Genomic DNA, 24668 nt, shown 5'->3' with positions numbered 1-24668 from the left:
GCAGGCAAATAGTCCGTTAATTGCTTTGCAGAATATCACTTGCTTAGAGACTGTTGACAGACTTACATACGTCTGGAAAAGCCAATTTTCTTCAAATGAATCATCACTGTGGACATATTTGTAAATGAAGATTTACCAATAGATTTGGGGTGTAGTTAAAGTTCTTCTCTCCTTATAAATACCAACATGGAGAAAAAGAGTCTTTTTATTCATTTTTAACCATTCTATTAAAGTTGCCTTGTGTGTTGGGAAAATACCCCCAAGCCTGTCCCTTTTCCCTCATCACTTTTCCCACCTTCCCTGTCATTGCTACGAGTTTCACAATGTCCTGATAAAACAGAAAAATTAAAAGCAACTTATATCTTCAATTATGTTTCCAACTACAACAGTCTCAGTGCCGTTTTAACATGGCCACTCTCATGTTTCCTTCATCCATGTTCTGTTTCATTTCAATAAAAATCAATTTCTTCACTGTGGTTTTAATTTCCTTATAAGATACATGTTAGGCTAGAACTTCCTATCTAAAACTAAGTAGCATAAATAATTAAATACTTCGGTGGGGTAGTTACCACATATAATCACTGAGATGTTGTTTTTTAAATGCTGGAATAAAGCAACTGCTCTTTTTACCATGTGAAACAGTTCTTTCTCGCCCCCTCCCTTTCCTTCTTTTTTCTTTTTCTTTCAAAGTTTGTTTTTGAGACAAAAAATCTCATGTGGCTCAAGCTGTCTTGGACTTTTCTACACAGCTGAGGATGACCTGGAGTTTCTGATTCTCCCATGAGCTCCTTCTGAGCCGCAGGCCCGCAGGCGTGCGCTACCACAACTGGTACGGGACTCGGGATCACACCCGCGGTACCAGTGGTACCAGCGCTCCCCCAACTGAGTTCTACTCCCTAGTGCCCGCCTTGCTTTTCCCTTCTTCCTGTTTTCATTCCTCTTCTTTCCCCTTTTGAGGGTCTTGGTGGCTACAAATTTCCCAGGTCAAGCAGTCTTCCTTCCTCAGACTCCCAAGTGTCTGGGACAATAGGCACGGATGAGCAGTATTAAAACCTGTTCAGTTTTAACTCCTATTCTTACAGGCTTCAGCGTCCCTGGGTCCTAGGTGTGCCACACACCCAACCTAGAGAAACAGTCCACCAACCCACCAGCTAGTCTGTCTACCTTAGTGTTTAGTTTCCTCATTACGGCTACTCTACTGGACCTCTGGAGTTCTAAGGATCTCTCTGATGTAATGGACAGCCATCCTTGTCCTTTCTAAGCAGCCTCCGATCAGAAACCAGCTTGCACTGCCCTTCTAAGGGCACAATCTCTTCCCCTTTTCCTCATCAAAGAGCTGGATGCTTGTCTTGAACCCTGCCTCATCAGGAGGAGGACAGACAGAGCTTCTGCCGTCTGTGGATTCTTAGCAGAACTGTCACTGAAGAGCACAAGGTCCAGGGGTAAGACCTCAGTTGAAAAGATGAAGTACAGATAAATAATTTCAGGGCAAGTAGGAAAAATAAAGGCTTGATCTGGGATCTCTATGGCTCTTGTGTTGAGTAAAGCCCCTGAAATGGTTTGTGTTTCTTTTGTAAAAAGTAAAGTACCGGACTTTTGTGTCTCATTTTAGATAACTAGCTGAATAATGATATCAGCAGGGTCTTCCCAAACCAACAGGCACAATGCAACAGTATCCTGAATTAGTTAATTTTACTGTACATTACAATGATTTCTTGGAGCTGTTTTTATAATTGTCTGAACACTTTTATTATATGTACCCTTCACCAGCAGGTACCTGCATAGCATCTTTGAGTGTTTAGGATCACTGGAATCGGACTGGCACTGGTTTTTCTCTCAGTCCAGGCGCTTTTGAGAACACAGATCTTGCTTGCTACCTGGAAGAAACAGGGCTATTTGGCTAGCAAAGAATGCAGAAATAAAGACTACCCAGAGGTGGCGCTGTGGTTAAAGTACACCTGAATTTTGATTACAGTGAATGGATTCCCTTCCTGCTCCTCAAAGATGTTAGCCTCTACAACCTTTGTGTTTCTATAACCACAGCAAATAAAGATTTCTGGTAATACATCCCCACCCATTCCACTTTACTGGAGTGTGTGTGCAGACTTCACACACAATCCGAATCAAAACATTTAAACCATCTCTAAAAGTTTAGGCCCGGGGTAGCCTAGAGACAAAATGTTCAAAGTCCCACCCTTCCGACCCTTCCCCTTTCCTTCCCTCCACAAAGGTCACCCAGACCCTGAGAGAGTCATTTAGTGATACCTGAGCACATTCTTGCTTAATTTATAACATTTCTTTTTAGAATTAAATATTCATTTTAGTGTTCATACTTTAGGAAATACCACAACTCACCATGATTCTGTATGTTATGTGTTCTGGATTTTTTAAAAAAAATCATTTAAAAGGAAAAGAAAATAAAGACATTTTTTAAATCATTATTTACAATAAGGTGATTGTACAGGTATGGAAATCTTCCCATATGATGTATTTTAATACAACAGTAGCCATGAAGATGCTGGGCAGGCCCGAAATCTCAGAGGGGAAGCAGAAGTATCTACTTCCGAGTCCGGTCTTAAAAGCAAAAATCCCTGATCACCTAGTTTTGATTGATTTAAACTGTAACCAGTCAGAGATGAACCCCGATATTACAATGTCTTATATTTTAAAGTGTCCCCTCCTCCTTTGAGGTTAGTGTTTTGCTTTGTTTTGGGTTTCTTGTTTGGACAAAAAAAAAAAAAAAAAAAAAAGCCAGGCGTGGTGGCGTATGCCTTTAATCCCATCACTCGGGAGGCAGAGGCAGGCGGACTTCTGAGTTCGAGGCCAGCCTGGTCAACAAAGTGAGTTCCAGGACAGCCAGGGCTACACAGAGAAACCCTGTCTCGAAAAAACAAACAAACAAAAAAAAATCTTTCCTAAATTGGTCTGTTTTAATCATGGCCATCTGCAGCTGTTGTCTGTATAGGACATTCCAATTATTATCACGTTGATTTTTTTTTTTTAAAATAAAAAAGGTTTTAAGGTGAGTGATCATAAGAACGCAACGTTAAATACAAATCCATAAAAATAATTTTTAACTGTAGCATGTTAGGAACTCAAGGAGCTAGAATCCAGAAATAAGTATTTTTAATTGGTATTGAAACCACCCTCTTCCTGGTTTCATGGGCAATATTTATTCCTTTGCCCTAATTTTGGCAGTTTAAAGAACCAAAATTCTGCACACAGCTGCTAGGACGTAGATGTTTTGCCTGATTTTTCTTCAACTTCCTTTCTTCCAAGCTTCTCCCACAAGACTGGTTTTAGTTAATGATACTTAGCAGTACGGCTTTGCACTTCCATGATAATTTCCAACAGAAAAATCTCTCTGGAACTTACTATTAATAATCAACCCTAATATTAACCTCAGATCGGAGATTTATTAAACCAATTTGGCAGAGTAAAGTTGAATAACTTGATGTTCAAGGATCCAGGCTGAGCTCTGGTCCTGGTAAGAGGCTCTGAAGCTAGCTAGCATTCCTCAAATCTTGATTTGCACAAGAAACGACGACTAGTTTTCCTTTCTCAGGGTCATGAGCTAGCAGCAGGTCTGGCAAATGCTTGCATCGCTTTAGGGGGGGCTACGAGGGAGCTAGCATCTCATCCTCTACACTGAAGCAGAATGGTGAGCAAAAAAGCTTTGCCCATAAAGTTTTCCTCATCTCTGAAAACCAGGGTGTGATCTGCATCCACCAGCAACTGACAAGCATCTATGTAATGCCTGCTCCTTCCAGTTTACACTGGGGTTAATGGGAGCAAGATGGGGTTAAGTTAAGCAGGCAGTATTTAGGAACTACTTCCCACTTTGCTTAAGGTTTTGAAGTCTGCAACCCGAAGAATTAAACAAAACACCCACTTTTGCACCTCCCTCCGGCAGAATGAATCCTCTACCCTAACAGGAAGAGACCCATTTCTGGGAAAGTAAGTTTCCCGAGGGTCAGTTCTCTGAGTCAGGGAAGGCGATCCCCGAGGCCCTGCGGGGGCGGGCTCCACACGTCCCCGCGCGCTGGGCAGGCAGGTGTGGTCCCGAGGCTGGGCACGCGCTCGCTAGCTGCGTCCCCCGCGCCACCCGGGTCCCTTCTCGTCCCCCGACCCCGGCCCCCCGCCTTCCCGGGCCCGGCCCGCTCAGTCGCCCGCCTCGCTCCCCGCCCCCCGAGTCTCGTTTCAGTCACCCTTTGTCCTTCCCCGGATTGGCAGGTTTTATTATTCCGCCTGAACAATCCGGCCGCCCAGTGGCTGAGGGTCGCTGACGTCGGCGGCAGAGCCGGGGAGTAGTTGGGATTCTGCTCTGTCAGTAACACATGTGTAAGCGCCGCCGAAGGAGCGAGCGAGCCGGCTAGAGGCCCGCGCCGCCGCCTCCGAGCCGGGCAGCAGCAGCGGGGCAGCCGATCGGTCCAGCGCACCCGGCCGGCCCGCAGCTCCCCACTCCGTGCGTCCTCGTACCGGCCGCGGGACCGAGCCTGTACCGCCGCTCCCGGGCCGCAGGTCGCGGGAGGGGGGGAGCTCGGTCGAGCCGCCGGCGGCCCCGAGCGGGCGGGCGGGCGGGAGGAAGGCGGCGGCGGAGGAGGAGGAGCGCGGGCGCGGCGGGGGCGGGGGCGCGTACAAAGTGAAGCCACATTGCCAAACTTGCAGCCGCGATTGCAGCAGTGGCTGCCGCTGCGCCGTGCGGGCCGGGCCGAGGGCGCCTGCAGCTGCTCGCGCGCAGCCGGGGGCTGAGGACCGGGACCCTCGGGCTGAGACTTGACACTTCTGCGCCGGGCCGCCTGCCACTTAGCGTGGGGCTCCCTCTACCCGCCCCAGAGCCACGCGATTAAAAAAAAAAAAAAAAAAAAACCAGCCCTTAGCCCCCTCCTCCCCTTTCCTGCTTCTGCGAGAACTCCCTCCCTCCCTCCAGCTCCGCCAGCCCCGGCGCCCCTGCCCTGGAAGCCGAGCGGCTCCGCTCGCATTTCGCCGCCGCCGCCGCCTCTCGCAGTGTTGCAATATAGGGGAGAAGCAGGTAAGGGGGTGGCTGGGGGCGCCGCGGGCCCGGAGGGGACAAGGGAGGGAGGGAGGGAGGGGGGAGCTGATTGGGGCCGGGGCTGTTTTCTTTGGCTTCCTTCCCTTGACCGTCCCAAATTGCAAGTAAACAATACGTCGCCTTAGATAATGCGTGAGTCTGAAACTACCCGAGGCGGGCCTGCGAGCTAGCAAGGAGGGCAGCCCCGGGCCGCCAGCTTTGTAGCGGTTCCTTGCTTACAAAAGGGTTCTTCTTAGAGACGGGGCTGGTGGGGACCCTGGAGAGGGCTGGGGGCAGTTCCAGTTCCTAAAGGAAAGGCAGGGGCTGCTCAGATGAGAAGTGGTGTGTGCGTGGGTGGGGGCGATCGTCATGACTCCCCCCCCCCAACACTGTTTGAAACAGGGACCGAAAAGCTCTAAGTGACCAGGAACCGGCATTGCTGATTCTTTTAAAAAGAATTCCTCTTGGCTTATAAGTCTTTTGTTCCAATCCAGGAGAAATCCGGTGAATCACCTAATTAAAATCAAGACATGAATTAAGCATCCATTTTTGTACTACAAATGGCCAGCGCTACGTTTGTCCCTCCCTTGGTCTCCATTAAAAAACACCAGAGACGTTGTTAAAGGGGGGCAGATTTTGCCTCTAGCTGCCAGCTCTGCTTTCTATTTCACTGACTATCCCAGGACCTAAATTGCTTGGCTATGTAATTACTAGAGTATAAGCCTATTTAACTTAAAAGCTTTCTTTCTTTTTTTTTTTTCCAACTCTAAATGAAACTTGATGAGGGCCGTCCTTAGTTATCAGGGAGTCAGTTTCTGGTCAGTCCTCTTGATTCATCTCTTTTAGATTTAATCAGCATTAAGGTATTGCTTGTCCTTAAGAGCTTTAGCTAATGGGGTTACTGGATGCTTTTCTTAGTGTAATGTTTCCTTTTCAAAAAAAAAATATACATATATATTTACCTCTCACTAAAGATGGGGGCGGGGAGCAAGCAGCTTGGAATCTCCTCCCTCCCCCTCCCTTTTAAAAAAGGAATTCGGAGCGATTAAAACGTTGGGGGGGGGGGAGAACAGTTTAAAGACCTAGGGCAGGAAATGCAGATTCATTTGGGTCAGGGCTGAAATTGTAACAAAAAGCAATTCCTCGAGTAAATGCATCAGATAAATCAATTTACATAAAGGTATGATGCATTCGGATAAATGCAATGCTAATGGGTTTTAGAGCGGTCCTGGTTCCAGAGTCTCAGGGTTTTGTTACAGCTTAATTGGTGCAGTTCTTATTCTGGTTTATTGTGCGGTCACTGGACACACGTTCCGGGACTCTTTCGGAGGAAATGTGTTTAAAATCGGCCTATTTAAGGAACCGGAGTTCTTCTTTCGTTCCCTCTCCCTGGTTCTTTGCAGCAGTGAAGTTGGGCTAGGGACAGACAAAGTTCGCCCTCTCCCCTCTGAGGTATCAGCTGAATGTCTTGAGCAGATAGCTGGGAGCCTCGGGGAGCCCACACTCGCCTTACAGAGGACAAAGACAAAACAAGCTGCTTAATTGGCAGTAAATAACTTGATCTTTTTATAGAATAAGTGACTGGAGAAACACTAGGACTTTATTGGACTCCGGATTGGAGGCAATAAATTAATCTGTTTAAGCTAAGCTTTATAAATTGATTCCTATATTCTACCCCAGTTGTGTGTGTGTGTGTGTGTGTGTGTGTGAGAGAGAGAGAGAGAGAGAGAGAGAGAGAGAGAGAGAGAGAGAGAGAGAGAGATGTTTAAAAGCAGTTTTTCGTGACATCAAGACTGGCTTGAATGTAACTTGTGTGTGTCTCTATAGTGCCTCCTCGCATATTATCTACACCCCCCCCCCCAACAAAGCTCTCGCATTTAAATTGCTGATCAAGGGCAGATTAGCGAGACCAAAGTGGAGAGTGTTTGTATAGGAAGTTAACAGGCATCCTAAAGTTCAATGATCTATTATCCTTGCCTGTGTCCTGAAAACACTCATTGATCTTCAAAATGAAATGAGATTTGGAACAATAATGGGAGATGGCGGTCACCACAATGGCATGTGAAAGGTGCTGTTTAAAATACGAAAAACCAGTTTCGCAACTTTACACCCAGCACCCCCCCCACTCTCGCCACCTTGCCTCCCCTCCCACCACCTCCATCTCCCCCTCGGCCTTTCCCTTCCTCCTCTCTCCCGCCCCTCTCCTCCCAGCCCTGGCCTTGCCGAAACCCCGAACTATTTGCAACTTGTGAATTGCAGCCTCACTTCCCAAGGCAGAGCTCGGGAGGGAACGTGGCTGCGGCGGGGCGGCCACCTCCAGCGGCCCGCGGCTGGCTCGCGGGGCTCGGCGGGGGCTGGGGAGGGGCCGGGCGCGGCGGTGGGTGGGTTTGACCCTCATTTGCTGGAGGCGGGCGGCAGCGGGAGGAGCGGGCGGAGGCGGTCGCTGGGAGGAGGGGGAGGAGGAGGAGGAGGCGCCGCGAGGGGTGGAGCGCGCCACCGAGCCTAGCTCTCGGAGTTTTGACAGTCCCCGAGCTGAAATTGTCAGCGCCGAGCGCTTTGGAAAGTTGAGAGCAGCTCGTGGCCCCAGAACAAAGCTTGAGAAAAGTAAACAGGCGACTGCTGCCGGCGAGCCTCCCTTCTTCCCTTCTCTCCGATCGGCCTCCTTCCCGCCCTGGCCCTGCTGCTGCTTCTCTTGCAGCCACTCGGGGGAGGAAGGAGGGGAGCGCGCTGGCTTCAGGCGCCCTGCGATCGACTTCTAACTTTTGCATCGCCCGTTTTGTCTTTCTCTCTCCCCAGACCATGGTGAATCCGGGCAGCAGCTCGCAGCCGCCCCCAGTGACGGCCGGCTCCCTCTCCTGGAAGCGCTGCGCAGGCTGCGGGGGCAAGATTGCGGACCGCTTTCTGCTCTATGCCATGGACAGCTACTGGCACAGCCGCTGCCTCAAGTGCTCCTGCTGCCAGGCGCAGCTGGGCGACATCGGCACGTCCTGTTACACCAAGAGCGGCATGATCCTTTGCAGAAATGACTACATTAGGTAAGTCGACTGCCTTTTCAGCCAGATGGGCGAGCTCAGCAGGGGCAAGGCCAGGGGTTACCAGGGGTTTAAGGAAGGAGCAGACATCTGTGGGAACACATGACAGACTTCACTTAAAAAGCGAAAACTCTCTAGTTGGCAGCATTTAAGGGACTCAGGAAAACATGTGTTAATTTTACAGTATTTGATGCCAAACTATGGTTAAAAACTCTGGTCTGATGGTTAGGTGTTCAAGGTTGAGCACACTCCTCCCCCCCCCCCCCCCGATTAAATTCTAAGTGTAGCCTCAGCTTGGGGTTCAGGTTAAAAATAAGTGTATCTAAAATGTTCAGGTGCTTTCTCCGAGCTAGGCGGGGACTCACATAGATGCTCAGAGACAAAAGGTTTACTTAAAAATAAAAGTGCAGTTAGTGAGAAATTATTCATCTCTAGTGATGGCTAATTATGATATTTACATAAGCACTTTAACTTTTTTGAGCAGAGTGCTGTGACTCATTCTTAGTGCTCCTTGTGAGAAACACTGATTACCAGTCAGCTTAAAGACTTGTAATTCTTTTTATAGTAAATAATAATAACATTAATAAAATAAAATCGAGACCTAGTGGTAGTGTTTTTCTTCCTTGGCTCGCTGGAAAGGTTTGGTGTGCTCAGTGTTGGTGTGTGGCTTTTGGTGGAGAATGTGTGTGTGTGCTTTCTTTCCCCTTTGAGGTTAGGGTGGTTGTTGTTGCCATTTGTAGCACACTGCCTTGATCCCCAAAAGAGAGGACAGGATTATGCTAATCTAGCATTTTAAAGTAATGTATAGGAACAGTCATATGTCCTTGTAAGCAGTCTTTTCCAACAGGCTTCAGGGCAGCTAATGGAAAGAATTCAGGAGGTCAGGTGCCTATAGGATCTTTTCAGGTGAACTCAAGCTACTTAAACTCATTAATTTGAAAGGAGGCATTTGAAGGATTACACATTTAATTTGAGTAAATGGTTTGATAGACTGTCGCACTTGAATGCTTCTACGAGGTGTTCTGTTTCAACATCCAGTAATTAAAAAAAAAAAACCACATACACACACACACACAAACATACACATCACACCAATACCACTAGAGAGAGAGAGAAAAAAAGAAACACACGCTTTAAAGAATTTTCTTCTATTTAAGTTTCTGTTCCGAACCTTTGTCTGTATAGTGATCTTCATGGAGCTGGCAAATCAGTGGATGGGCTATTTTATTCAAAGTTTAACCCTGCTGTGGTTGACGTTATCTGTGGCTGGTGACTGCTGCCCAAGATCCTGGTGCAGTTTGGTGCTGAGTATGGGTGTGTTTGCCTCCTCCGGTGGTATCAGAGTAAAATGAGGTTTGGTTATTCTGATAATGGCAACCTATACCCGCTCTTCGGGCATCTTCAGCCAAGTGAAAGAAACATGGGAGGGGGAGGACTTTTATTTTTAAATTAATATGGCTGCATTAATTTCAATAAGTGTTCTTTTAGAAGTAAGTGTTGGAAAATCAGCAGGAGCTTGGGTGTAATGCTTTCTGGTTCTCTTTCCAAGCAATGCCATGAGCTTTGACAGTATTATAATTAAGTGGAGACAAAAAAAAGTGTGCTAAGAAAGGATGGTGGTTTGAAGTGGAAAAATTGACCATGCAGTTAGGATTTGGTGAACGGTGCAGTTGCATCTCTTCAAGTGTCTTCAAAGGGAAAAAAAAGCCTATCTTCACTTCTGATTACCACTAATTAACAGGAGATGGGACCACTTGGATTCCCATGGGACAAGTTTAGGCAAGTGGCTTCCTGAGAATGAAGTCCGTTTCTTTCCTTATTCTTGGGGGCCAAATAACAAATTTTTTTTTTTGGTGTTTTCTTGGGGTCTCATAGAGGATGTACACACAGCTCTAACCCTTAGATAATCTTGGAGTCTTGCTTCTTTTTGCCCCTGAACTTGAGGTCTCGAATTAGCCTTGCTGTAGAACTAGATGCTACTCTGAGAAATTTCTGTCTGCCCGGGAGAGACAAATTCTAGTTCAGTGCCAAGTGGATCATGGATAACCTCACACTGTGATCAGGGCCAGCCAAGCCCAGCTTCCTGTCCAGCCCCACAGACACCTGAAGTCATGCTGTTCTCCCCTGTTCTCCTGACACTTACGGAACCCAAAGGGTGGGAAAATGAAGAATGTGCTGGCAGTTTTTCCAGTTTTTTTTCTTTCCACATATCTCTCTCCCAGACGCCCCCAAATCCACTTGTTGGGGAGCTTTTAGTTTTTCAAAGCCTGAGGACTACTAAGATGGAAAGGACTTGAATGATCCCTTTGCAGGTCTTCAGGTGAAGAGGACCCCTTTGCCTAGCAGGGACCACCTGGCAATTATATTAGGGGGCTTTTACCCTGTCTGACTTTGAGGGTTTTTGTTTTGTTGTTGTTGTTTTTGTTTTAAACAACCAAAATCTGTCTAAAAAGCTGCGGGGGAAGGAGAGGGTGTGTTTTCCCCCATTCCCACCCCCCCATTCCCTCCCCCTCTCCATGGCCAAGTGTCGATTGGGCAGAGCTGGGATTCTGCCTCCTCTCCTCCCAAGATTTCAGATAAAGCCGAGGCCTTGCTGCAGCGAATCTGCACAATTAAAAGCTTTAATTAGTGGCTCCTCCATTTTCTTAGTTCTGATGGGCTTTATCTAATGAGATCTGGTCTCTGGCTTAGATCTACTCCGAATGACGTGTCCGCAATGAATGAGAGCTTCGTCGCAAACAAAACATTTAATTAACAAAATTGGCCTCTAAGAGAGGGAGGGAAAGGCTGGAAGCGGGGTGTAGAGAGGAGGGGGAGGGTGGATCTTAAAGGGACCCACGTCTGCCTGACCCCTCCACCTCCCCGAAGTCAAGGAACCTTACTGCTGCCCCCTCCCTCCCGCTGCTCTCGACCCCTCGGCTCCACCCAAGAGCCATCGAGGAGCTTTGCAAACTCGGGTTCTTTTCCCCAACACGCTTTTCTCTACCCCTACTTCAGGCCGGGTGCCTGGCGCGGAAAGTGCGGCCAGAGGAGGAAGTTCGGAAGTCGTCGGGTGGGGCTCCAGTCAGAGCAGGCAAGCGGGCGGGTGGCGGGCCAGGTCCACGGTGAGGGGCCGCGAGGGGGCGAGCGCAGGGCAGGAGCCGGCGCGGTGGCGCTGGTGTCCCCGGCTCTGCTTGGGCGGTTCACGTGGCGCCCACAGTCGCAGTGGCCGGGCCGGGCAAGGGGTTTGAGGGTGGCCAGAGGTGGAGGGTGTGTTTGGGGAGGGGATTCGCGTTAGGCGAGAAGCCGCCAGGCAGAGAGTTCATTTCCCTGGTAATCAACAGCAAGCTGCTATATTCAGAGAATGCTGTCCCTTTAATTGAACAGGCTAGGTAATTAAATGGCACTTTTCCAATAGGACGTGCTAGGTAAATCTAATAGTTGGTTATTTAATATCACTTTGAAGTCTGCCCACTCAAGCACAATGACAGCACAGGAGCATGTGAACTATTAGCTAGGAAAAAAAAAACCCAGGATCTCAAAAATTAATTAAATCGCATGCAATTTAGGGGGAACGTTTATCTTGATTTGTCATAACAGAATTAATTCAAGGCCTCCAATTCACTTGGGGGCAGATCTGTTACTCTGAATTAACCAAGCGTAATTTGGCTGATTTTTTTTTTTTTCTCCCTCCCCTCTCTAATGCAGTGGTTGCGATTATGCACAATCTCCCCCCTTAGGTATAAATAGCTTCTGGTGCTTTTAAGGTGCTTGGACTCTAGTTATTCCGAAGTACCTTTAATGGACTTGGCTCCAGGCATAATTTCTGGGTTGCATTTCTTTGTTACATTTAATATAGCTGGTGCAGAATTTAGATTAAATATAGGATCCTGCTGGAAAACCAATTGCTTCTAGATCAGTAGCCGTGGATGCACATTTTTCTCCTCGGATAGGTTGCTGATATTTACTCGCAGGTACAAATGTGTACCTTTCAGCCACACTCGGGGAAATGTACCTCTCCAGTGCCTGAAAGCAGTTTAGAAAACACAGCCAGGTAGCGCTCCGTATTGCATGTATTTTGCTTGAAGTAATAATGCGGTTGAAAAATAAGCCCACCTATTGGCCATTGGAGTTACTGAAAGATGGTAAGCATTGATGTTAAGCTAAAAAAAAAAAAAAAAAAAAAAACCAATTTGTTTCTCCATATCTCATGTCAGCAAGGAGATTTGGAACCGAGCCTGCAGACAGGGCTCCCCACTACCTCGTTGTCCTCAGATAGGAGCAAGACACCTTAAAAGTAGGATTTCTCCCCATCCTTTCCCTTTCCCCATGTAAAGAACCTCTTGATGTTTGTGATTGATTGCATTGCCCAAATGCTGAAATATTAACGACCTTCTTGGACTGAGGACCCAAAGAAAGGAAACTGAAACCAATTCTGTCATCACAATTAAAGACTCCCCTGGCTTTAATTAGCCTGACCTGGGGTATATCTCCCGGTTGCTTGAGTTAAAGAGAAAAGAGCCCATTATAGTCCAGTCTGAGACCGATAGCTACTTAATTGAGCACCTAAAGCCTCAAGCCTTTTAAATCAAACACTGTCCTGGACAGTCCCCCTGGTTAGATAATTAACTCTCCAACGCACAAGGAAAAAAAAAAAAAAGAACAACTTTTCAGAAAAAAGGATAGAATTCTAACGGTCGTCTTCATCTGATAAGAGATTAGAATGTGTATGAGCCTTGTGAGTTCTGCTCTCTCTCTCTGAAGCAGCCCTAAAACTGTAGACTCGGAAGGATGTGGAACTCCATTAATACGCTGTTTACCAGCAAGCACATCAGCCAGGGTAGGTCTTGGTCATTTTCAAACTTTGTAATTTTTGACACTTTAGGAATCCCACGGTTTTGTGACTGATTGTTCTGTGACAGGTTATGAAAGCCAGGCTGGAGCAAATAAAGAGTATGTGACAAGCTCTTTTGGCTTATATGTGGCTGCCCTGATTATTAAAGTACACTCAGGTGCTGAAGATACACGGCTGACTTTACACAGAGTGAATTGTTAAATAAATGAACACCTAGGTTGGATAATCAGCCCGGTACTGTGAAAGGGTATTTTTGAGATGGAGTGTCACAGTGTACCTGTTGGCAGTGGCAGCCGTAATTATAGACTCTTAGCCATTAAAATACTTCTGGGGTGTTGTAAGAGGATATTTGATTCTTAGCTGTGGAAGGATTCTGCCCCCCACTCTGCCAGCTTCTCTCTTCCTCAGCATGCATAGTGTTTGGCCACATAGCAGATTTTTAGCTTGAGTCTCCCTCAAATTACTTGAATTTAATATCCCTCTTGGAAACTGGACCGGGAGAGGTCCGTAAAGGCTCTCCCCTAGGCCTGGCTGATGGTTGGGCCACCTTTTTTTTCTGAGAATCCCTGCAGGGCAGCATTGCTGCTGTAGGGAGACACCAGGAGGTCTTCATCAATGTTCCTGAAGTGGTCCTGCATTAGCCTGCAGCCTGCAGCCCGAAGGCTGGGGGCTCCCACTCACTGCAGTCCTGTGGCTGGAGGTCCTGACAGTGTATTATTTCGGCTTTCTTTCTGTAACTGTTCTGATTCTGCAAGAACGTGTCAATGTGTCGTGGATCTCAGACTAATTAGTTTTGAAATGGAGTTTTGATTGAACTCTTCAAATCGATGCTGCTGCAAAATTTGTTTCTCGGGCTTCCTATTAAAAGCCATCTTAAGGGGCAGTTTTACTACTCTCCCTGTCGTTCAGTCGATACATTTAATAACAACTTACAGGCTATTTTCAATAAAGTGGCGACAGCAAATTAGTAGTTTGAACATGACAAGCCTCTTCTGCAAGACCAGATTCAGAAAACTCAAAGCAATTATTTTTATATAGAGGCATGCTTGCAATCATTCAGATTACGGCGGTTCTATAGGAACACGTCTGCCAGTTTGACATAAACTGCATTTTATGACTTTATTTAGACAAGGGGGAAATGCAAATATTAATAATTATTATGACACCGGTGTATTAATTTGGAAGTCCCGCTATTTTGTTTTGCCTCGTTGGAAGACACCTCCGTCACCCTGTTCTCTTGTTGCGATACCAACCTTTCCATGTGAGATCATTTTGGTCTGTTTGATAAATATTTGTGGATATTAAAGAGGGAAGCTTCAAAGCAAATAGAGCCTTCTAGCTCAGGCCTACCGATTCCGTAAAAATCCAAAGTTCGGTAGTCATCCTTGTGCCTAGGAGGATCTGGGAAATGGTCTGTGTGCCTTTCTTCACTGCGCCGCCGGCAGACCGGCCGCACTTCCTTGAACATCCCCTCCTCTGCAGCCTTTCCTTCTCCCCCTCCCCCCCCCCACGGCAGATGTTGTGGTCTCATTTGATTGCATAGGAAAACTGCAGTGATACAGCAAACACCCAGAGAGATATGATGACAAATGGGTCCAGATCCCGGTAAATTACTTTCTGCTCAAATCGAAATTTCATTCAGTTTGTTGCTAGCAGAGATGAAGTAATCTAAATTGTGGACTCGGGAGCAGATAGAGGGAAGTTAGAGCAAGCATTTCATTATCAAGAGAGAGAGAAGGTTAGGGTGAAAGAGATGAGCAGAGGCAAATCTTAAGTGTTGACACCGTGATTGAAAAGGTTAACCCATACACATTATATATCAACCTGGATAGCAGAGGCTTTCTAATGGAAAGTCTGCACTGATGGAGGTTTACTGAGCTCCAATACGCTGAGCATGATGTCTTCCTAGATATACAATCAAATCCTCTTAACCCTTTTGATGACTCATATCTCAAGATATGATTAAACTACAAAAGAGTTCTTCATATAATTTCAAGGACACAATGCATTCAAACCCTAGGCATGAATTGTATCCTCTCTCTCTCTCTCTCTCTCTCTCTCTCTCTCTCTCTCTCTCTCTCTCTCCCTGAACCCAGTAATCTGATAACATGTGTGTAGAACAGAATTGTTTTGTATTTGGCCAGAGGTAGAAGTCACTATTTTGATTAACTCTGATGAAGGCAGAAGGCTTTCCCCAAAAGGATTATGTAAGTCACCCCCAAAAATGTGAAGTTGGAGTTCCTCGGAGTTTTGAGAATTCGTCTTCTGTTGAATGATATTCCAGAAAGGAAGGCCAGAGGATAGCTGGGTCTGTCTTACCCCTTTCTTAGGATTGGGATTACTTACCGTTGCTAACCATCCTTCTTTGTTGCAGGTTATTTGGGAATAGCGGGGCTTGCAGCGCCTGTGGACAGTCGATTCCTGCAAGCGAACTCGTCATGAGGGCCCAAGGCAACGTGTATCATCTCAAGGTACCATTTGCGTCTCTTTAATACACCATACCATTCCTACAGGGGATAGAAAGAACATTTCTCCTTGGTACCAGTCCTGTCTTCAAGTCCCAGACACCAGACACTGTGATGGACACAGTGTCTGATAGCTACGGTTGCCCTGGCATGCACAGGCGCACTTCCTTTAGCGTGCACATGTGTCCTCTCCTTCTTCCTTCTTGTAGACTTTGCAGTAGACTGTGTTTGGGCTAGCTTCTGGGATCCTGTCAAAGAAAGTAAAACACCAAAGCCTGAATCTTGTTGCACTTGACAGACACTTGCTTAAAAGCTGCTTGTAACGTTGTTGTTTTTGATTTCAATGGGTCTCTTTCCCTCCTCAGTGTTTCACATGCTCTACCTGCCGGAATCGCCTGGTCCCGGGAGATCGGTTTCACTACATCAATGGCAGTTTATTTTGTGAACATGATAGACCCACAGCCCTCATCAATGGCCATTTGAATTCACTTCAGAGCAATCCACTACTGCCAGACCAGAAGGTGAATACCCAGCAGTTTGTAATAAGCTTCATTAGAACAGGTTGGCTAGCTGAGCCTGGTCACCGGTGTGAGTATTCTTAGGTGGTTGTAGTTGACATCTTTTTTCTTTAAGGAAGTGCAAAGTGCATCTACTATAGGGAGTATCCTTAAGGGCAATACAAATTGTGGATCCTTTGCCATTAAAATGGCATCATTAATTTTGAGATGCTTAGGTATCCTTATTCAGCCCATGTTGAACATCGGGGTCCCTGTGCGAAGACAGATGAGAGAGATACTTGACCACAAGCAAAGCAGATGTTTCCTACAACTGGTCATTGCTTCCTTTTGTGAGCTTTGCAACTTGAAGAGTAAAGTATTAGGGGGTGGGAGAAGGAAAATTAGAATATTGATGTTGGGAGACAAGAAGAAACGTTTCCTGTTGTGAGGGAGGATTTCTACATCTGTGCGAGCAATCTCGAGGTCTTTCCTCAAGATCCAATATCAGGCATGGTGACTCCAAAATGACCAGTTTTGCAAGACATTCTGTGATGTCCAGAGGAGGCCACTTTGCTCATTGGTAGTTGCGTACAATTTGAGTAGGTTACGACTCCTGAAACAAAGTTCTTGTTCTCGCTAACTGCTCTGTGCCATTAAAAGGTGATGGCTCTTGAGTCTTGATCCACAACTTGGAAGTTCTTGGGCCCGAGTTAGAAATGAGAAAATTATACAGGTATACAAATCACGTCCTGTTAGGAGGCACTTTAGAAGGAAAATTGGTGTTCAACAGTTGTCCAGAAGCCCCAGCCCTGGATAGTTTCAGATCTATTTTAATCTCCTTAATAAGTCCTATAGCTATGCAAGTGAGTGCATTTTGATAACTGCTGTGCCTAATTTGTAACAATTACTGTCAACCTTCAGTTAAGAGACTGTTCATTCCACCCTGGCCCAGAAAAGAGTGAAATGTACGACTCGTGTGCGTAATTTTACTCACATCATATTTCATACTGATTATGTATTGATGACATTGATTCATTTACTCTTTACTGCGCCACTTGCATGGATATTAAATCTTATTGACCACAGATGAATTTTAATTTCAGATTGGTGATAGATTTTTCCATCAGCTCTGATAGTGTGTTTGACTTTTTCATCATTAACCCAGGCAATCACACAGCACTGAGTTATTGCATTGAAACAAAAAGTGCACACTTCACTTGCTAATTCCTTATGGATTTGCAGTGGGGACTCCATTCATGTCTATTATAAAGATCACACACACACACACACACACACACACACACACACACACATATCTGTATATAGAAATTTAGCCAGTTTCCGAAGTCTAGCAGAAAAGCATTAGGCTTTTTTGTCTTCTATAATGCACTGCGTTCTTGCTGGGAGGAAAAGCACGTATATTAGAAAGTTTTAACTCTGAAGCGACACTGCTGTGGTACAGTGGCCATATTTGCCCTTCTTCCTAGCTTAGGTTTATGGGGTCGTTTAAAATGTTTTCTTTATTTGGTAAGTGTTAATTACATGAGATTGTGCAGTTTTATTTAATTTACTAATAGGGGCGGAATACAGAGCAACCATTTAAGAATCAGAATGTTAGATTTTTTTTTTAAATTGCAAATTAGCCAGTTACCTCATGAGATGTAGGGAGGTTTCTTTAAGGACTGCCAGCACCCAGAAGGACTTACAGGTTTTTATTTTAATTTGAATTTTAATGAAGTTAGTCTATAGGACGGAGTTGAGAGAGCAGTGAATGGGTAACGTAAATATTTGGAGATACACATTTTGAACGAGAGGCAAAGCCATCTCTAATTACAAAAGGGCTACACATAAGATGGTGAATTCCACTGCCCCTCACCCCCCCAAGTCATATAAAAGCTTAACACATTCCCAAAGTGTGTCTTAACCTGCTATGCTGCTGGTTTTGTGGTATTTTCCTTAGTCTATCTGTCTTTGTCTGTCTGTCTGTCTGTCTGTCTGTCTCTCTCTCTCTCTCTCTCTCTCTCACACACACACACACACACACACACACACACACACACACACACACACACACACACACACACACACACACACACACACACACACACACACACACACACACACACACACACACAGAGTTACAGCTTATTCTAGCATGGGGAGAACAGAAGGATGGAGGGACGAGATGGATGGGGTGTTAGATTGTGAAGACTTGCCGCAGGCAGTGGCCATGCTAGAACCAAGTGCGGGGGACACTTTAGAAAGGTGAGCAGGACTCTGGTAGCACCTTATCGAGTGTGAGCTGATGTCTGTGAAGGGGTGTCAGGAGGGGAAGACGGTCGCTTTTGCCCGTGTTGCACCTTCCATCTGAGGCCTCTGCTTCCCACGCTTCGTTCAGGAGTTGTAGGGTATTCATACTGGAGCACAAAATATGGTTCAGGCTATGAAAACGAATCTGCCAGTGTATATTTTCTTAATGTTGGAAGGTCCCTTCCTCCTAAAACACAGGGAGACAGGTGGCCTTCAGAAATTAATTGCACATAAAAGGCATAAGGAAATAAAACTTAAGGAAATAATCCTGCCGGGCACTGGAGAGGCGCTGTGTTTTGGGGGTGGTGTTAATGAAGCACATTTCCCTGTTGGCACAAATGTCTCACATTTTTGCCCTTGGTGCTCCGCTCACCATGAGCACAGTCAATTCACAAGGTAGTTTTTGTAAATAAAGGTTCTGGGCAAACTGACTGTGGTCCAGAGAGATATTAACGAGAGGGTAAGAGGGAAGAGTTAATGAAAACACGCTTCCTAGTGGAGCATAAACTGCTTTTTTGGAGAAGGCTTTAAAATGATTTTCCCTGAAACCCCGTGGCGTTTCTTTTCTATGGGAGATGAGATGAGGAGAGATGACGAATAGTTCCATTTCAGTATTTTCTTTTCTCTCTTGCTTTTGAGTTTGGGGGTTGAGAAAAATTGGATATTTATTTTGGCCATTTTCCTTCCATTCGTAGAACCAATTACATTTTAGTACGTGATGCATAGTAAATATACTTAGCCATCTTCTGTCTTACAAGCAATGAGTTGATTATTCGTATCACCCTTTAAAGGCAATTCATTGAATGAGAAACCTCAGCCCCCATCTTCGGGTCTTTAAACTTTTGTCCTCCTGAAGTCTGTTTATGGCATTAGGAGTGTGGTGTTCAGTTACTGTGCGCAGCTTGGCTTTTATATAGTCTGAGGAAACTAAATTTAAGGTTTTCAATTGAAATCTCATTGCTAAACTCTGGTCCAGTGGTGTTTGAGAACCGGCATAGTCTCATGGCTTCTGTCATTTGGAGGAGGCTTGGGTAGTCCCCAAACCATGGTGCTTTCTACAATATTAGGACAATCAGAAGTCAAGACTCACCTTTTCCCTCATAGATAGATTCCTGCCTGCTCTGGGATTTTTTTTTTTTTTTTTTTACATTCAAAGGTGTAAGGGAGAAAGATTTAGCAAAGCTTTCTAGGTTACGTATCACTTCACGGCTTCCTGTGGTTACATAATTGGTGTTGTATACGTCCATCTTAGAGGACATTTGATGCTCATTTATTAAATATGCTTGCTGGCTGCTGGTGCGTCTTCATCCTGGACAGACAAATTACCTTTCTCACACCGGGCTTCCACTCTAGGGAGTTGGGCCTGCACCACTTTAATTAGCTCGGAAGTGGGGTTTGTAGACGAGGGCCTTTGGTAAGTTAGGGGAAAGGCTGAGCAGAGAACTTCCTGAGATGCTCCACGTGTCATTTAGTGGATGACATTATTCCACGTTGGCAATTGCAAACTGCTTGTGTCTGGCAGCTGTGTGTTGCCATTTGTACCCTCACATGTTGGAGCTAGGGTCTCTCCCTGGACCATGCATGCCCTTCCGTCCCTCTGTGGTCATTAGCACATCCCGTGTGCTGATTTCTATTCCTGTAACATGTATGTAACATTATGTGACAAAGATAGCAGACTGAAAAAAAATTATGATGTATTTGCATACGGAATTTGTTAGATACGTGCCCTAGAGGAAGAAGCCAACATGGGTGAAGGGTTGTCATGCGAAGACAGCAGAGTAACAAACACCGTCTCGTTCATACTGTGTAATGTCTTGGGCTTTGTTATCCCTACCTTTAAGGGAAGGAAACAGAGGTGAAGGCAATTTAAGTCATTATGTCACAGGTGATGCAATTGAGCCCATGTAAATCCAAAACTTCTTACGTAGGAACCTTACTCTGAATGGCCTGTGATTTTTATTTATTTAGAATTCCAAGATCCCCCTACTATAAGGTGAGACCTTCCTTTTGGAGAGAAACTCGCCTTACAGAGTTTAAGGATGATTCAGAAGTTGACGCTAGACCCTTCCAGAATCCATTTGCCATCTCCTTCCACTCCCAACCCCCAACCCCACCCTCCTGCTAGTAAGACATGTCCTGCTTTGGAGTGGGGCGTGCAGAGAGGCCCCATCGAGTCCCCATGGAGTTCCAGTTGGAAAGTAGTAAGAAAAGATTAGTGAGCATGGGGAGGACAAAAGCTGGCGAGTTTGGGTTTAATGCCTCTTAAGTTTAGCGTGTTAGCTAAGATGCCCATTTTTATGTCTTGCAGGTCTGCTGAGAGGACAGAGTAATGCAGAATGCGTGCCTTCATCTCAGAATTGCTCATCCCAGGTGGATCCCATGTGTCTGCAGTAGACCAGTCACCTTTGTAGCCAGCACCATGCCATCGCGCCCCCTTTAGTCTTGAGTACCCTTCCTGCATTTATTGGTGTATTAAAATGACTGAATATGAACATTAAGGACTCCATGAACCTGGGCTAATGGGAGATGGTAGCGAGAATGAAAAAAGATCCACCGAAGGACATCTAGGGGGGAGGGTGCTTGGGGGGAGGGAAATGACTAATGAAGCTAATTAAAAGAAGCATCACGAATCTGCTTTCTACCCTCATTAACAATTAGCAGGGCACCGGCCAGAGTGTGAGCCCTGTTTTCCTTTAACAACATTCTGTTTGCTCTTTGTATATTTAAGTGTTGTAATGAAATGTGTTTCAATCAACCTGAACATGAGTTAAAAGGAAAGAGATGTGGCTTTTGTGATAATTCTATCACAAACACTTTTATTGTATCTGTGTAAAATACAATGTATGTATGCATGTGAGTGTTTTTGTCCTGATGTTGCTCCGCCCATGACAAAGGTTAAAAAAAAAGAAGAAAAAAAAAAAATGAGGCTCATAGCCGCTACTATGTAGAAATGCCCCCTACTTCTAATTTGCTGAATGAAGAAAAAAAATCTTTTATTTGTGATATTTTCAGAGACATTTGCTCTAGTATGGTGTATTTAAATAATAAAAACTTAAAAGAAAAAAGTATTCAACAGAGTTTGGGTTTAAACACCGCTTCTTGTGTATTTTGAATGGTTTCATGGCATTCTTGTTGTCTATAGCAAACATTTCAATTTGGTCTAAGAGGAATGGGGCTTTATACGTGTGTGTAGCTCCAGGCTAATAAAGTAGTCATCAGATTATTTACTTATGTCATTGTAAGCTGAGGCTACCATGTCAACCGCACTTTGCCTCGGAGTCTTTGGTATGTACTCATGAATACTTAATGGATGGTGCGGTAGGAAAGCCTTGGATTTTGGTCGTGGGTATACTGAGAACCACAGTATAACCTCCCATCAGGTTTGGAGCCCTTGAAGGCTGCAGCATTTCTAGAGCATCTTATGTGGAACTGAACTCCTGTTAGTTTAAGGGCTCTAGAACTCTGGCTGTGGTGGTCTTGGATGGGCAAAGCAACCCTTGCCTGGTGAGCTGGGATTCCTGACCTGCTGGAACCTTGTTCCTTTGGGTCTTCTTCACGAACTTGTCTTTTCCTTGTGTTCACCAGGGCAGGAATCAGGTCTCCTTCGTCTTGAGGTAGTTGCTGGCTCCTAGTGGCTAATCCTGAGAGTCTCCACCACAACGCCAGCAGTGGCCACAGAGGTTCCTGTGGAAGGTGTGGAGCCTCATGCTCCAGTATCTGCCCTGTTTCTACTGGGTCCAGTAGGAGCTGAATGGGCCTGGATGCCATGGTGGCACCCTGGCCAGTAACATGAGGGTAAACCTGTGCTCTCTCCTCACAGGCGGCGAACTCCGAGGGCATTCAGGCTGCCGCCGCCGCTGCTTTCTAAAAATGGCATTTTCCTTTTTGTTTCAAAGCTCCCGATGAGGACCCTGTCTGAGAACAGAAACTGATATCGACGGAGCATGCTCTGCTAACTTCCCGCTTCTAAAGATCCCAAGCCAGGAGGAAAAGTTAGTTGTTGAAACTGCACACCTCTAGGGGGATGTGGGGGCAGAATTTTAAAGGGAACCATTTTGCCTGAGCTTTATACAAAGAAAATACAAGGAGGATAACACAAGATAAGGAGATACATGTACACACAACATCTGAGATGGGTCCCTGGAGAACTCTAGACCTGTTCTGATTTTAACCACCACCCCCCTTTCACCCCAGGAAAGAATTTGGTCTATTGCAGGAAAGGAGGGGGGGGTGTTGTTCAGAGGAGACATCTATGTTTTTAGCAAAAGCACTCATGTCGCATGCAGTGTAGACATTCAAAGGCCGTGGCTAATAACTTTCAGTAATACAGTAAGGCATTCAGTGGTGGGGAGGTCAAAGGTCATTGCCGCCTTTTAAATGAGCTATTATATGGCTGGATCCTCAAGCACCGCGGCATATTTCCTAACGAGCTTCTAAAAGCATTTCTTAAGTTGCAGACCTATAAGATTACAAATGTCACTCATGTTAGTATTACCCACATGCAAGTGATGAAGCCTTCTCTTTGATGTGCTAAACTGGAGAAGGACTAATGGAGCTATGAATATACAATAGAACATATTTAAGTAGTAGTCTTGCTTTAGGTAAAACACTTTCTTGAAACCAGAGGCATTTCAAACAATAAAACCCGGCTTTAATGGGGATGCTCGATCTGGATAGACAGCTACTAAAAACACTCAGGTTTATTCCGATGTGAGCAGTGATTGTGTATGCTACCTCCCCCAGCCCCAGTGAATGCTTCTTTAGAGGGAAAAGGAATCCTGTGCTTACCCACCTTTCATCCACTGCATTTGTGATGTGGGTGTGTTCTTCTGAAAGGACTTCATATGAGCCACGTCACACAGCAAGACGGGCCCTAGTTCTTACAAGTAAGCACAATCAAAATAAAACCGAGCATTACTGAGCCTCGCTAAACTCCTGATAAAAAAATTATGTTTATGATACATATAAATGTTTCAATCATGCAAATTATCACTCTTGCTAATGAAACAATTTTGTGAGAAGATTGTCCTCTAAAGGGTTTTAATGTTGGGTTTTGTTTGTTGTTTTTTTGTTGTTGTTGTTGTTGTTTTTAAGCTATCTTAGACTCACACATCCTGCAAAGCCTGGGAACCCAAAGGCATTCCAAACCAAATCATTCCCCACAAGAAACTATTTCCAGCTCTTCCTGATTTATTAGGAAGAGTTTAATGCGGACTGTTGTATCTTATAAACCACAAAGCGAGGAGGAGACGGTCACATGGAAATGGAGCCCTGAAATTGCCAGCCTCTTAATATTAACTATATTTAAATTCTTTCTGTTGCCCTTATTCACACTGATATTTGAAACAACTAATCATCTAAAAATGAAGCTCTTAAATTAAATGCTTTTAAATGTCAATATAGTAAGATTCTAATGCACAGTACTGGTTACATAAAATATTTCTTAGGGTCAATAAATTATGGAACAAACGGTGAATCCAAGAGCTATCTGTCAAGGGCAGAGAGGAGACTCTATATAGCTTAAATAATTGCCCTGGATTAAGAAGTGGTTGCCCAAAGAGACTTTTCCTGGGGCTGGGGGTGTTCTTCCAATCCTTGGGGCTCACTGCCTTACCCCCTCTTTGGGAGGCTCTCGCCAGCACAGATCATTTACAAGTTAATGTTCATCTTGGTTACTGAGACTCACCTATTGTCAGTCCAGCCAAGTCACAGGAATGGTTACTGCAGTTAAAAAGCAATTTGTTTCCACGAAACTGCAATTAAAGTATTACCAAGCAGCCATTTTAGATTGGCAGTGCTCTGAAGACTTGTTAAACAGCGGGGCAACTCCCACTTGCAGAGGCTGGGATCTTACTAGCGGGGGAGTATAACACCTTCACCTAAGGCGCTGGCCACCTAGTTAACTGGCATTCATAGCCTTCTGCTCCCATCTTAGGCATGCAGAGAGCAACAAGTCAGGGCCAATTTTTGGAAGGTGAATTTGTAGCTCGCCTCAAGTGAATACGGTTTTCAGTTGTACAGGGCCTGCTTATGCGAATAGATGTGTAGATGTGTGCATGCATCCTAGAGGGGGTAGTTTCAAGTTCCGATTGATTCTGCCGAGAATGGACTGCAACCCAGAGGTCTCAAGCCAATAATGTACTACAGGTCCTGACATGTTACAGCTGTGTAAACAGTGCCGTTCACTCTCCTAAACCACAATAATAAAGCGAGGGATGAAAATCGATTGATTCTTTTCTAAGTTCTTTGAATGACCCTGGAAATGGCTCAGTCCGAATGGAGAAACCAACAAAGTTCCCAACCTCTCCTCAGAAGCTCGTGGGGGTCTTAGTGGCAACAGCGGCACAAACTATCCTGAGGAGAAGCAGAGAGGGTCCAGAGACTTTCTTGCCCATCTGTAAAGTTGGGGATTGCCAAGTACAGAAAGGTTTCAGGGAAGATGTGAGACATTGACATAAGCCTCAGAGAGGGCATATTGCAGAAGTTGTGTTTAAAGGT

The 24668-nt window shown here is 45.4% G+C and overlaps 1 protein-coding gene across 2 annotated transcripts; it reads left to right on the top strand.

Moving 5' to 3' along the window:
* Nucleotides 1-4326: 4326 nt before the first annotated feature.
* On the top strand, nucleotides 4327-21247 carry Lmo4 (LIM domain only 4). 2 transcript variants are annotated; one of them, XM_021195794.2, is made up of 5 exons: nucleotides 4327-5032; nucleotides 7829-8067; nucleotides 15273-15369; nucleotides 15729-15884; nucleotides 20479-21247. In XM_021195794.2, exons 2-5 carry the CDS (start codon nucleotides 7832-7834, stop codon nucleotides 20485-20487), a joined length of 498 nt encoding a protein of 165 aa, XP_021051453.1. In that variant the 5' UTR covers nucleotides 4327-5032; nucleotides 7829-7831; the 3' UTR covers nucleotides 20488-21247. The 2 variants fall into 2 exon arrangements, with proteins under 2 accessions (XP_021051453.1, XP_021051454.1); XM_021195795.1 differs by lacking the exon at nucleotides 4327-5032 and adding an exon at nucleotides 7488-7636 and having other exon boundaries at nucleotides 20479-21079.
* The last annotated feature ends 3421 nt before the right edge of the window (nucleotides 21248-24668 follow it).

Source organism: Mus pahari, chromosome 4, assembly GCF_900095145.1.
Source record: "Mus pahari chromosome 4, PAHARI_EIJ_v1.1, whole genome shotgun sequence".
Classification (NCBI taxonomy): domain Eukaryota; kingdom Metazoa; phylum Chordata; class Mammalia; order Rodentia; family Muridae; genus Mus; species Mus pahari.
The sequence above is the reverse complement of the archived record's forward strand: the minus strand, read 5'-3'. Positions and strand labels throughout refer to the sequence as shown.